General features: G+C 37.5%; 1 protein-coding gene across 1 annotated transcript; it reads left to right on the top strand.

The window, feature by feature from the left end:
• The first annotated feature begins 467 nt into the window (after positions 1 to 467).
• Positions 468 to 12,323, top strand: LOC140166464 (large ribosomal subunit protein eL32-like). The gene is made up of 4 exons (XM_072189943.1): positions 468 to 620; positions 3,025 to 3,147; positions 10,491 to 10,643; positions 12,098 to 12,323. Exons 2-4 carry the CDS (start codon positions 3,049 to 3,051, stop codon positions 12,254 to 12,256), a joined length of 411 nt encoding a protein of 136 aa, XP_072046044.1. The 5' UTR covers positions 468 to 620; positions 3,025 to 3,048; the 3' UTR covers positions 12,257 to 12,323.
• The last annotated feature ends 3,602 nt before the right edge of the window (positions 12,324 to 15,925 follow it).

Raw genomic sequence — 15,925 nt, forward strand, 5'->3', positions numbered from 1 at the left:
TGATATGGATGTACACAAATTTCAGTTGATTCCGATTTTGCGTTTGCGAGTTAGGCCTATGCATGATTATGTGTATATAGGCCCCCTACTGCAGTATATACTGCAGTATAATCATGCATAGGCAATGTGTTGTAATTTCGTTCTGTTGCACCAGAACGAAATTCAAATTTGGCGATATTTTTGCTAAACGAATTAATCTGCAAGAAATATTTAGTACATAAACATTATGTAGCCAGAGGTATCCAGTGGTGTAAAAATCTCAACTTTTTTTGGGAAAAGTGGGGGGATGAGGCTGTATCACGAAATGCCCCTTTAAATACATGGCTTTCGGCTGAATAACATATAGCAAGCTATGTTAGCACATCTATGATAATGACAAAGATACCAAAATCTGAATTTTGATGATTTTTACGATCGTTCGGATGAGCAAATCACTGAATGTGCCTTTAACCATCATTGACCATAGACCATTTTCGGTACACACATTTTCTAGCAGTGTGAAGAATTTGAATGTGTAGTCTCTGCTACATACGGATTCACGCTATCACAAGCCCGTCGTTTATCTAGCGCTGTGAAAGAGATTGTAGGGCCTCTTCGGCCATCTTTCACATTTGCGTGTGGTACGTAATAGAAATGCTCTAAAATATCGCCCCACATCGCTTCATCTGGGTGATATATGTAAAAGGTTTCAAACTGAAAATGAACTTTAATTACTTAATTTACTATATATCAGTGATTTAGTGTTCCTTTTCGTGCCGATCAATGCACATTAATGCAAATACAAACCCGCGATGCATCGTCGCCCTGTACAAAATGTTGCTATCAATGGGCATGCATGCATGGCAATGCAATTGCAATGCATTCCAGACAGGGTCTAATTCTGCATAAAACCGGGCAAAGTTATTTCTATAGATCTGCTGCGCATTCAAATTGCATTGTATTGCATCGTAATTTCATTTGTGTCTATGCTAATTATGTTTACACAACATGAACTCACGTGTTTTCAAGCAAATTCGCCGATAATAGGTTATCAAAAGCGATCGGAATGTTGTTCGAAAATTTCTAACTTTCGTATGAACAACCGATAGCTTGTGATACGAAAGTTAGAATGGGCAATGATACCTGCCCGAGTCAGAGATTCGTCGACTGTTTTAAAACGCTCTAAAACAATTTTTTAAATTATCAAATTTGGCTACAATTTAGTTTGGCTAACATTTATGTATCTTCGCCAGATAATTTGCTTACTTTTAACCGGAAATACAGGTGCCGAAGTACAAATTCTGACCATTTAAAAAACAGTAATAGATCCTGTAGTTCTGCGATCTTTCTTGATCGCAGTTGTTTTGACGACTGACTGGTTCGCCGGTCCCCCACGACTTTTTCCCCACCCGCTTCATGGAGCCTCAAGCTTGCAAGGTACCATAGGTCACCTGGGTTTTTTTTAACGAAAAAAACTTATAATGAAATAATTTTTTGTAAATTCAAAGAAAGGGAAAATACCAATGCTATTTTATTTTAATCACAATATTTGTAATATTTGTAATCAATCACCTCAGAAAACTTGCAAAAGATAGTGAAAAATTATAGTTAACACAATTTGGCTGCGCGTCATCAATTGGCAGTGTTGCAAGTATGTATTTAATTACAATATGGCGGCCGCTACATGTTGTTGATGTCCGGCGATCACTCCAGAAAAATTTACACAAAATGACGATTTTAGTAAGTACAATAATGACGAACTGATGCAGGAGTATAGCACAGTGTGTCGGTAATATGTCAAGAACAATATCCTCATATTTTTGAGACAATAAGAAACTACAGGAAGAAGTTTTTATTCATATGCATGATATTGGGACCTGTATGCCAACCGTGTACATGTACCAAACAAGGTCAGTGAAGGTATCGCGTTACATGAGCGCAAATCCTTGCGCTCTAACTTCGTATCACAAGCTATCGGTTGTTCATACGAAAGTTAGAAATTTTCGAACAATCGGAATGTTACATAAGTACAGATCGCATTCAGCTTACTTCATATGAGATGATCTTTGGAAAAATACGGCATAATTTGTCTTGGTGTTTGCGGAATGCCATGCAGTAAAATATTAATACGTTGCGGCAATTCATGATTGACAACTAACAATCGGCGTGTCCTTCGTATCCTCCACTGTCAATTTCTTATCCACTCACACTAATCCGCACAAAAGCTTTGTGTTGATTACGTAATGTGTGGAGGCAAATTGCAATAAGTACAATGAAATAATGAGTAGGGCGGGCTCCAAGGCGGGTTTCTTCTTCATCTTGCGTAACAGTTTTGTTCTCCAAAAAAAACCCAGAAGCTTGTCGTTTGGAGCTCTAGCTGAAATACAGCAAGATAATGTAAGATAGTAAATGTAAACCTGTATTTTAGCTAGACTATCTCGAGCTAATGCATTCACGCAATCACGTAGTCCGAATAATCAGACCCAGAACAAAATATTAATTTCTGACATGATCGTGTACTGGGTCTGAACTGTTTCCATATGAAATCTTGATGGCAAATTGGACAATAGAAGCACATGGTTCTACGTGACAGCTTTTTAATCCCTATTCAGGTTACGTGAATCACGCTATTGTGGACCATCCTTCTGATACTGGAGTGTTTGGACAAGCGGAACGGTTTTTTGTCTACCTCTCTGTTTGTAAACAAACCAGGAGGTCGAAATCGTCCTCCTCGCCGAATACGAAAGTCAGCGTAATAGTACGGCACTGGCAATCACGCATTCTGTTCTGGTGGCCGGGTGTAGAATTCTACATTTACAGTAACTACATCTCCATCTCTATCTCTAGACTATCATGGCCCGCTCTAGACTATGGACATCCTCGCAAAATGATCCTTTTTGTTTGTATCTAGGGTGTTAAAGTTTCGGTATTATTTTTATGATAATGATCAGCATTCAATTTTTGTTTTCACTATGACTATCTTGTATGTATTTTGTGTAATTGTGTATCGGTATTAATTTGATCATATTTTCTATCCACCATCAGAATTGATTTGGCACACATTACAAGATGGCTCCCATTGTAAGGCCGTTGGTCAAGCATAAGATTGTCAAGAAGAAGTTGGGCCAGTTCCGCCGCCATCAGTCTGACCGATATGCTAGAGTGAAGGTATGTAAACAATAATCCATAGTACAATAAATTGTCATCAGTTCATACACAACATATCTGAGTGATAGCGTGTGTGATAGAAAAATTTCTTCCTTTGGATCAAATTTGTGACGTGTCATGTCAAAAGAACACTTTTGGGCAGGGTATCAATTTTAAGGTTTTTACATGTCGTAAATATAGAGATGTTTTGCTCCACAACGCCATTTTCCCCAATGAAATTGGACATTCCTAAAGCGAGGATATTGAGTTCGTAAGTTTATATGGTAGTATGAAATTGAAAATTGAGATATCATCTAAATAAAAATATTATTGCCAATGTTGAGAATAGGAATTACCTTGAAAAATGTCTCAAAAAATACAAGATGCCAGTTATATTGAAACGGATGTGCCTTGGCCTACAAATACAAATATGGACTATGTATAATGGTAGCGTGATAGTCCCAACAAAGGATCGATTGAAATATAGGCCTAAATGTCAGGATCATAAATAGCATAAATACCTGGTCGTTAATTATGAAAATGGTTGTAGAATTGATTGTGATTTGCCACGGATTGTGAATTAATTAATTTAAGTAACTTAGTTAAAGAAATGAGATCAATAAAGGTGACTCATGACAACATATGAATTTAGCAATATTATATTGTACTGATTCCTGGTTTCCCAGCATAAACTGTAAGCTTCACAATGCACAACAATATATTCAATATTCACGTATCAAGTTTACAACTCCAATCTCATCACTGAAATTATCAGTAAAATAACGACATTATTAAATCACTAAAATCAGTCACTTCATCCTGTAAAAATCACGAATGCATCGGCATAAAAGCTTCACTTATAAAATCATCGTGGGTTTGTTTACAAATGAACAGCTGATTGCTGTAATTCCCACGCTCCAATTGATGACTAAATTTAGAGTATCGGACTCTATCGCCGATCTCTCAAATACATTTATTATATTACTTATTTATTAAAAGGCCGAAGTATTGATTAGAAAATCGTGACAATTAATGAGATGAATTAACTAAAGAAATTAATGATTTATGTTTTATTGATGATGCGTATTTTGTTTATCTGACTGAAGTTAAAAATAGAAAAACCAAAAAACCTGATCACGCCATTTAAAGCGAGAACTCACTCGGAATTAATCCGCTTACTGAGTCTCCGTGATCCAAAAGTATCCAAAACTTATAAGTAAATTAAAAGCACATTTCTAGTCAGATATTATATTAAATACGAATCATTACGAATTATTACAACACTCACGTAGCTGATCCTAAAAGGATCAGCGAATCTTATCAGAATGTCCGAGTGCCGAAGTGTGAGTTGCAAGACATGCAAAACAAGTCCACCCGGTACAAAGCCTGGGCCGCAACTCAGCCGTTCCAAAACAACACGATCGGCATTTCATTTCTATATCGCGCAAAAACAATTTGGTCGCGCAATTTATGCGTCTTGCGCTAAGCTGCAAAGCAAGCACGCAATACCTGAGCAAATGAAATAAAGATTTAAATGAATAGATTATAAAATATGATAAAAATATGATTAGCGCTGCCGAAGTTTAAATGATGGTTTTCAATATTAGTAGGCCTACTAAGGTGCCTACTGGGGGTTCCGTTACATTACCCCCTTCTAAGAAAACATTTTGTCCTCAAAATACGAGGTAATATTGAAAAGATATACACGAAAAAAAAAATACATAAATAAACACCAGTTTTCAGACTGTAGATCTACTGCCACATTATACAAAACCAAGTCCTACATCACAATTACCAGTAATGCCATTCCTGAGCAAAGGAATCCACCATCATCCAGTCTCATCTCAGGAATCAGGACTATTTACGGACATCCAACATCATAATGTCACAGGATAGCGAATCTGCAGTCATCTCCTGGTTCAGATATTTTTAAGCTTACCAAAAAAAAAAAATAATAATAATAAGACAACAGTATAAAAAGTCATGAAGAACGAGAGTTAATTAGTGCTTACGTTAACTTCCTGAACAAACGATCAACTCAGTTGAATTTCGTTAAATGCACACGAGAACTGTATCCAGAAGTATGAAATACACGAATGATTGAAACAATAACAAACAGTTCATTCACAAATTATTTCCAATGTTTACGTACATCTTCGCAAATGTTTGAGCTGCTACTGACAGCCCGTATCCCATAAGCAGGAACTACTTTCGCTAGCTTTTTAGAATTTGCAAAATTGAGCAGTCAAAATAATGAATTCTTGTACTAATTCTGATTCTCACATCTACATAAACACACTTTTAACAGTGTTTGCAAAAACATATAATAATTCAAGAGAATAAATCTTTTAATGTTGAGGAATAAACACATTTTAAACATGTGAGATAAATTTATCTCCAGAAACATTCAATTTTACTCAACGTTACCAAGGCAACAAACATGTGCAGTTGTAAACATGTACACACATGTGCATCAGCGTGAAGAGTTCGTCGGACACGTACATGCGTACATGTCATTTCATTCATTGAATCAGCTGTTCGCCAAACAATAACATTTGAAAATCGATAATGAACTGTCAAAACAGTTGTACGATATTTACAATAAAAAAATGTACCGGCGAGCAATGTACTTTCTACATCAACACTTGTATGAATGGTTGATGTTCACCAATAATAATTTAAAGATTTCCAGCAATGTTTTCCAGCCATCATGGCCATATGGACAGGAATATAAACAACAAAAATGTGAAATTTTCAACACTGCTTGATGACGTCCATCCATGTCTCTGTGGATTTATATTATAATGTCTCTCTATATAAAGTTGACTGACTACAGAATGGTATTGTTACATGGTGAAACATTGAAGACTGAAAGGTAAAGTGGTGACAAATTAATGCAATTTTGGTCTACAGTTTATACAGACATGTAAGCTTATAAAAGTAAACATACAAATTCATTTCATCAAACAATATAAAAAGGTTTATCCATCCTTCCATCATTCCTGGTTGATGACGTCTGTCACTCATGCACTGTGTCAGGCTGTGTCCAATCTTGAATTTCCATCCTCAGGTAGGAACTCTGTATAACTGGAACACTTGCACTGAAGTTGTAATCTCCTTCGCCAATGTCTTTGACTTCGTTGTTGTCTTCGTTGCCACTACGATGCACTTCTATCAGGAATCACACAACACAAGAAGAAATTATTTAAGTTCACATGTTCATGAGTTCTGCAAATGATAAATTGTTCTTGGTAGTTTCCTCTTCTGCTTGTAGTTGTAGTGCATGGCTTGTAGGTGCTGTTATTTAGAGTTCTCAGTTTTTGAGGTTTCCACAGTAATTTTAAAATGTCTGTGAAAATGTCTGTGAGAATGAGTCGTAGAACAGCCTGCTTTCAAACTTCGTCTTCATAGATTGAGTCGGTAGAACTGGTCGAACATCCATCTGGAAACATCACACCATCGTTGTCGCCTGGTAGTTTTAAACATCTGATGCCAGTGAGGTGCCACAGAATGTCGAAAGTAATTTTGGTTTGTTACTTTCTGTATTCTATGACAATTTCTGAGGGTTTTATGTCTGCTGTAGTGTTAGATTAGAGAGTTCTTGACTCTCTTGATGAGTCAGCGGACACCTCAAATTTCAGTTTAGTCTGCTCAATTGTATGCGTTGTTGTGTCCACACAACAGGTCGATGGATATATGCATACATTATATTGAAGCTATGTAACTTCCATCATTTTTAGAGCAGTATACAGGTAAGTTAAATTACCATTTGCAATCAAATTATTGCAAGTTTTGGTGTACAATGAAAATCTTGTACAAATCTGATGAGGTTAAATTATAAAATACATTGTTCTTGTTGTCATTGAACAATATTGTTTGTTCAAAAGCATTTTAAACTTTTGAACTGCATCATACCAAATCAAAAGAAAAATCATGCCATTACCGGGGCCCTCGGTAAGTGCACTCTTCAACCCTTGATTTGATATTAATTAATTATAGTGACAATTCTTATCATGAAATACATCATGAAACTCGTGCTACTTTCCACATGTGAAGTCACTAAACCTCTTTTCATTATTTCTTGTGGTGACAATTCTTAACATGGTTGAGGTGTTACCATGAAACTTGTGTAACTGCGCATGTTACACATGTGAAGCCACCAAATGTTCCATCAAATTAACGGATAGCGCGCCTTTTCCAGGCTCGCTTTTGAGCGGAGGGAGATTTCTTCTTTGTTCTTTCAGGTGTTAATTGGACCTGAAATATTTCCTCCGTAATGTCCTCTATCAAGTCAGTGATGGTTTTGTCAATGATAGTTTTTGACTCCATATGACATTTTCTGAGTTCTTCGGCCTTGTAAAAAGACTCTGTTTCCACTGCTATTTGTACCATGGCATTAAAAGAGGCAGGTTTGGCATGTAAAATGTTCAGTCTTACCCGGCTATCTTGTATTGCATTTACAAAGTATTTCTTTGCCAATGCTTGTGTGGCAGAATCCGGCCTTGTAGGAAAGACTATTTTAACCATTGTGCGAATATCATGAGCCAGATCAGGTAAAGTTTCATTAGGATTTCTGACTCTATTATTTAATTTCATCCAAAATAATTCTTCCTGGTTTTCATGACCAAACCTTAGGTTCAAGGAAGTTACCAGTGATTGGAAGTTGTGTCTTTTTGAAACGTTCACGTCACTTAATACTCCCTGTGCCGTACCTCTTAAATTTGCAGCTAAATGCATAGCTTTATCATAATCGTTCCAATTATAGTATTCTGCTATCAGTTCAATTGTAGCAGGTAATTGGACCATGATGTTGTACCATCATATTTATCTAGTTTGATGTCAGGCTTGTTTGGTGCATGCTCATAGTCATTAGACTGAGAGTGTGCAGTGGCTTCACTGAATGATGCCATGTTATCCTGCTCGTTACTATTTTGGTACTTTGAAGCCGACACATTTGGATCACTGAAACGAGCTTCAGTCAACATTTTGACAATGCATTCTATAGCTGCTTCAATCTGACCAACTTTACTGTGTAAAGAGGCTATGTGCCATTGTTCATGCTTTTCTTGCATGTCTGAGTCCGAAGACTCGTTGCAATTGGCAGTGGTGACTGTCATGGCATTAGTTCAATTTTCTTGACTTCAGCCAAATTATTTGACAGATTCTGTATGCTCTTGGCATGAAGGGTTTGACCTGCTTATTTACAGTATTGTCGTCAAATGCCCTTAACTTTGTGTCAAGTCGGTATCAAAGAACACCTCATTGTGATCTCGATTCCGATTTTCAAGTTTCGAGTCACGTGTCGAATTTGAAGTTGATTTTCGAGTTTCAAATTGTTGAGGTTAATTGCTCTTTAACATGAGGTTTTTATGCTTAACTTATTGATCCATCGTTTAAATCTCCTTGATCCTTTACTAACACTATTTGTAGCCAATTTTATAATAATGCAGGTCGAAAATCTGATAAAAAGACTTTCTATCCCACCGCTGCCCCCAAATGAAACGGATGTGCCTTGGCCTACAAATACAAATATGGACTATGTATAATGGTAGCGTGATAGTCCCAACAAAGGATCGATTGAAATATAGGCCTAAATGTCAGGATCATAAATAGCATAAATACCTGGTCGTTAATTATGAAAATGGTTGTAGAATTGATTGTGATTTGCCACGGATTGTGAATTAATTAATTTAAGTAACTTAGTTAAAGAAATGAGATCAATAAAGGTGACTCATGACAACATATGAATTTAGCAATATTATATTGTACTGATTCCTGGTTTCCCAGCATAAACTGTAAGCTTCACAATGCACAACAATATATTCAATATTCACGTATCAAGTTTACAACTCCAATCTCATCACTGAAATTATCAGTAAAATAACGACATTATTAAATCACTAAAATCAGTCACTTCATCCTGTAAAAATCACGAATGCATCGGCATAAAAGCTTCACTTATAAAATCATCGTGGGTTTGTTTACAAATGAACAGCTGATTGCTGTAATTTCCCACGCTCCAATTGATGACTAAATTTAGAGTATCGGACTCTATCGCCGATCTCTCAAATACATTTATTATATTACTTATTTATTAAAAGGCCGAAGTATTGATTAGAAAATCGTGACAATTAATGAGATGAATTAACTAAAGAAATTAATGATTTATGTTTTATTGATGATGCGTATTTTGTTTATCTGACTGAAGTTAAAAATAGAAAAACCAAAAACCTGATCACGCCATTTAAAGCGAGAACTCACTCGGAATTAATCCGCGCTTACTGAGTCTCCGTGATCCAAAAGTATACAAAAATTATAAGTAAATTAAAAGCACATTTCTAGTCAGATATTATATTAAATACGAATCATTACGAATTATTACAACACTCACGTAGCTGATCCTAAAAGGATCAGCGAATCTTATCAGAATGTCCGCGTGCCGAAGTGTGAGTTGCAAGACATGCAAAACACGCCCACCGGTACAAAGCCTGGGCCGCAACTCAGCCGTTCCAAAACAACACGATCGGCATTTCATTTCTATATCGCAAACAATTTGGTCGCGCAATTTATGTGACGTCTGCGCTGCGCCTGCAAAGCAAGCACGCAATACCTGAGCAAATGAAATAAAGATTTAAATGAATAGATTATAAAATATGATAAAAATATGATTAGCGCTGCCGAAGTTTAAATGATGGTTTTCAATATTAGTAGGCCTACTAAGGTGCCTACTGGGGGTTCCGTTACAATATTCCGGTCTGAAACTATCAGACAATATTTTAAACATTAATAAATGTATCACAAATTCGCAACAAACCCAAATTCACACCCAAAAAAAATCACCCCCGAGAAGATTTTTGGCTATTTCTCCATTTACGATCCTGCCCAAAATTTTCTCCTTTTGACATGACACGTCACATTTTATCTGATTGTTTGTTATTATTTGATGAATTGCAATCACTGAATGTTGGGGAAATGTATGAAAAAAAACTATGAATGGGGATGGTGGGTGGGGTGGGGTTTTAAATAGAATTAAGGGCATTATCGTTGTTCATGCAAAAAACCCAACGTAGCCTCAATTTCTATTAACAATCAAACCCCTAAAACCGTGCAAACGAGGTGAGATGGAGCATGTCCTGGAAAATAGGAAATGCTGAGCATGTTTTGAAACATACAATGTATACTCATATTCTCCATTTCTTTTTGCAATTTTCCTATGGGATTTTCTAAATTTTCAGATCGAAGGGGCACAAGAAGAAAATAAGGCAAAAATAACTAAAAGGATAAATAATGTACCGGTATTTAATTTAAAATCATTTCATTCCACATGAAGTATAAATTGCATTGTTTTTGTTTGTTACCTTCAGCCCAACTGGCGTAAACCCAAGGGTATTGACAATCGTGTCCGTCGTCGCTTCAAGGGCCAGCAGCGCATGCCCAACATTGGTTATGGCAGTGCCAAGAAGACCAGGCATACTCTACCCTGTGGTTTCAAGAAATTCATTGTACACAATGTAAAAGTAAGTGAACACACTATAAGCCTTTATAATAGCCTCATTTCCAGTGGCATAGTTCATTGACCTCCATTTATTACCCATTGCCCAAAATTTGACCTCCAGTTGTGGAGAGTTAGTTTTGTACCCAAAACATTGAAAGGTCATTCTGTGAATATGCAAACGTGTTGGGGGTTAAATTTAAAGAACCATCAACCGTTTTGTGACAGATGAACATGTTTGAGAAGGGCAGTGTCCGAAATAAGGAAAATATTGAGGATGTCCCGAGGACAACTAAATCATAAATTCTGCTTGTCCTCAAAACATTTTGGTTGTCCTCAAAATGTGTCATATTTTTAGTGCAAAGAATCAAATTTGTTTCATGTCTTTTGCTCTAGAAAATCTGTAGCCTCAAAGTGGTACATTTTGTAAACCTGACAAGTGAAAACTTCATCGTTTTATATTTCATAAATCATGATTTTGGAGGTAAAATATAGTGGTTGTCCAGGGGATAAGTACATCAAGTTCAATATGGTTGTCCTCAATGATGTTTGACAAGAGGACACGAGCATAAGTACTTGTTTCGAACAATGGATCAGGGACTGCATTTTGAGGAGAGCGAGAGCAAATCTTTCGCTCTCTACTGCTCTCCTTAAATCTGATATGGGAGAATGAATTTTAGCTCTCCTTAGTTGCCATTCTCTAAACGGCTCTCCTTGAAGGCTCCTTATATATGCTCTCCTGTTAATTCCAAAAGACAGTCCTTGTGAGGTCCTAGTGAGGCTGCCTGTATCATACTTTAAGGGCAGGGGGTAGTGATACCCCCAAAATATCACAATTTATTGAAAGAGACCCTAAAATATACTTGTTTTTTAGTTATTTATGTTCTATTCTATGTTATATAGTTTAACAATGAAGAATATATGGGAGAATGAATTTTAGCTCTCCTTAGTTGCCATTCTCTAAACGGCTCTCCTTGAAGGCTCCTTATATATGCTCTCCTGTTAATTCCAAAAGACAGTCCTTGTGAGGTCCTAGTGAGGCTGCCTGTATCATACTTTAAGGGCAGGGGTAGTGATACCCCAAAATATCACAATTTATTGAAAGAGACCCTAAAATATACTTGTTTTTTAGTTATTTATGTTCTATTCTATGTTATATAGTTTAACAATGAAGAATCTTGACTTGAAATATTTTTTACACTTTTAAAAGTAAAAAACAATCCCATCTCTAGACTAGTTTTCTGATAATTGTGACCCAAAGTTTATATCAATAAATCTGAAAATGCACCGCAAATCTGGACTATAACAGTTGTAGGTGTTGAGCACTTTGGTGTTGAGCGATTAAACTGAAAAGTACTATTGCATCAACTCATACTCGGCATTCGGATTGATATGTGAAATATGACTACATTGTACCGAGTGCAGAATGAATATCTCTCTAATATTAATATTATTTTGTGTATTTTCTTTCATTCACAGGAACTAGAAATCCTCATGATGACAAACAGAAGGTACGCAGCAGAAATCGCTCATGGCGTCTCGGCAAAGAAGCGCAAGACCATCGTAGAACGGGCACAACAGCTAGCAGTACATGTAACAAATGCACACGCTCGTATCAGAAGCGAAGAGAACGAGTAGGCAGTGGGGCTTATGTTTTGTGTACATTATTTAGTCATGAATAAAATATAAAGACGATTGGAAAAAATCAAACTTGCTTTGTTAACTTGTGTTACTTTGAGTGTCAAGTGAAGTGAAATAACGTTGCTGGGTGGGAAAAGCCTTATAAAATTTCCAAGTTCAAATGCAAAACCTCATAATATAAAAAGTGGGCCCCAATGACAACATCTCACATATACAATTTTGTCGGAGGTACGGAATACTGTTCAAATCAAAACTAACAGGGTTTGTGTAGAAAATGATGTTGGTTATTTTGGCATCAACAGACACTAAATCCAGTTTACATTTAAAAGGGTGGTAACATTCGCATTTAAAAGGGTTGTAACATTCGATGTAGGTATGTAGGGGTTGGCAGTTATTTTAGCACACAAAAAAAGATTTTGACCAAAACTGAACATAATTATGAGGTTTTGATATTTTGATCTTGGTATGAGGCTTTGCATTTGAAATTACACAAATGAGGGTATTCCGCCCAGCGACGAAGAGAACTTCAAAGAGGAGTTTGGTTAGCAAAAATGGTTGAACAATAATGTGATGCATTACAAACAGTGTCTTAGCTAGCCACCTGTCTGACAGTCATTTTAGGGAGTTTGCTCCTGGGACGGGCAAAATAAATGCCTTTGACAGATGCTAAATTATAATTGTAGGTGTTGAAAAAGGCTATTGACCATTTTTGTAGACCAGATTTTATAGCAGCACATATTTGAACTCTGAACCCCCAATGGGCTATACGCTGGCGAAGTGATGTAATAATCGGATTGACTATCATAGCAATGGGTGAAAACAATTTATGGATACACTGTGCTTTGAACCATATGCTGGTCACTCGCACCTGTAAGATAAGTATCTGTGAAAAGACCGGTATTGTATTCAATACTATGATTGCAGACATAAACACTTAAACAGGTGATGAATGCAACCTGCTTTTGGTGCAGCGCGATATTTTCAAAATTGTTTTCGCCTTTTGATATGGTAGTTAATCCGATTTATTACATCATTCCGCCAGTGTATACAGTTTGTCCACTTGAAGTACGAAGTAAGGTATGCACATTTTGCGTAAGCGTATTAAGAAGCTCATGCTTTTGTGTGCGCCTAGCAGTGTGTTAATTCCTTTTGACTTCATACATTGTACATAAAGTACAAAGTCTGGTACCGGTATATGTTATAAGGTCAAATTAGGACAGGCAGTTGTATTCAAATGACGGGCAACCCTCAATTGAATCCCTAAGGCCTCGTATCCATAGGCTGTTCCCTTGTGGCGTGTGCCCTTGTTCCGTGTTTACTTTTTCCCATGTTACCTGCCACACAGACAACAAACCTTTGTTTTGCTTAGTGGCCGCTACGGTTCGTTGTCTGTGTGGCAGGTCACATGGCACGGAACAAGGGCACACGCCACAAGGGAACAGCCTATGGATACGAGGCCTTGGAGGAAGAAGGGCTCACTCCCATCACGAGAAAAAATTCCATGGATTTGGGCCTTACTTCCATGCAAACCATGATTTAAAAGTACTTGAAATTCTATTTAAAGAGTGGATTTTGGGCCCTTCTTTCACACACAAGGAAGAACAGTCTGCTGGCAATAAAATGCTGGATCTAATTCATTTTAGTAAAATGGTTGAGTTGGGCCCTTCTTCCACTCGGGTATACCAAGGGTACCTATGTCGGTAATGAGGTAGAACCCAGAGGTAAAACCAGAGTACCAATTCTTCCAGGTTTGCATGTTGCTCATGGAGGATAATTTCACTATGCTCCTGACAAACTTTGATTCAATGTGTGTTTGCATTCCGGCGTATTCGCTGTTGTAGTGCACATTAGAAGATGACCGTGGCTAGGTCAACTGGATCACGCTTTCTTTGTTACGAGCAACTGATCGAAATGATCACAACACAAAGCCTATGGTATATCAAAATTCAGAACAGTACTAGGTGTATGAGCCCAGGCTTGGAGCAGTAACCAATAGTTACTAACGTGCGCTACAACAGTGAATTAAGCGTTTTGCCAAAAATGTGCGCAGAGTGTGCAAACCTTTGTGTAACGCTGCACCCAAAAAGTATCCGTACACCGTAAACAAAAGCTATAACTTAATTGCAAAATAAAGTAGTTGATAGATGGAGAATTTTGTTCTGCTTCTGCGTACTTTGATACCTTATTTTGGCACAATGCGACTTTATTCCACTAAGCTATACTTATTTGAATGAAAAATGGTTGAGATTCAAAAGTGACAAATTTAGATATGTGACACAATCTGGTACATGGGGGCCCAACGCGGCAAATTTGAAATTGAGATAAAGGCAAAAATATGGAGGTAAAAAACAATAAAATACATAAGTAAATATATGTCACAAAACTTCATAACCAAGTTTGCTAGATCTTTGGTGTTTTCAGTGTATGATAACCTAATTTTCAAAAATGCCTCCTTTGGCCCCCATGGACTAGATTGTGTCAAATATTTGATTTCCTCCTTCACAGCAATTTCTCTCACAGGTTCAATAGCCTATTTATGGATGAACGCTCGCTCCGCTGTGATCAATATCTGCAAACTGGAAAAGTCGATGCAAATTTTTTGTCACTTTTGATAAGCTTTTTTTATTCAAATTGCTACAAGTTAGGATAAAGTCGTATTGTACCAAATGAGGTATCAGAAGACGTAGAACAAATTTCTGTATGTTATGCAATTCAGTTTTAGTGTCTTAAGAAGTGGCTTCTGCGGATACATTTTGGGCGCAGGTCAGGGCCGGATTTACCATAGGGCCAGATGGGCCTGGGCCACAGAATTAAAACCAGAGAACCAGGACTCGACCGCCATCTTGATACAGGCATGGAGCAAAATTGGGGTATTCGGTTTCCCTCGAATGCGCCGAGGCATTCGTTGTCATACAAGCGCAAATTGGATGATGGGCGCATTTGAGAGATGCACTTGATGCGACCTGCACGCGAATACCAAGACGCTTCAGATGAGACGCAGAATTGTTTTCGTTCGTCTCCGCGCACCGTCGGCAAGGACCCGAATACCCCAAATTTTCTCCCCCTAGCTGACGGCGCGATTGTGCGTGGCGGTATAGGGAGTCCCGTTCTCCTTCTCTAATTCTGTGGCCTGGGCCCAGGGCCCTGAAATTTTTGGGGGCCCCCATTATTGCTCTGTGCAGTATGCATCTTCCATTTTAGCCGAAAAACACCATGTTCTGGGCCAAAATAACCTACGAAAATTGCAAAATCATGCGCACTGGCCTGTTATATAGTAAAATTCAGCTTCAATTTGGGCTAAAATGGTCTAACATTGAAATTTTTTCGCGCGCAAATGCCCTAATAAAATCTAAAAACTTGGCCACTTGAGTGCACATGCCTTCCTCCCGGTGCATTTGGGGCCTCCAAATTTTGGCCTGGCCCAGGGCCCCCCAAAAGGTAAATCCGGCCCTGGGCGCAGTATACTTGAATTATCATTTGATTTCAGGATCTTGCCGATTAAAATGCTAGAGATACTCATTTGCCCACCATGAGCAACAAACCAAAATGGTTATTACCGCAGCTAACACCCTGTTAGACGTTGGCTAAAGTCAATGCATGTGCGTGACATACTACCAGACAGAAAAGAAGCAATTCTTAAACGATTTTGTATTTTTTTAAATGCTG

This window comes from Amphiura filiformis, chromosome 12, assembly GCF_039555335.1.
Source record: "Amphiura filiformis chromosome 12, Afil_fr2py, whole genome shotgun sequence".
NCBI lineage: Eukaryota > Metazoa > Echinodermata > Ophiuroidea > Amphilepidida > Amphiuridae > Amphiura > Amphiura filiformis.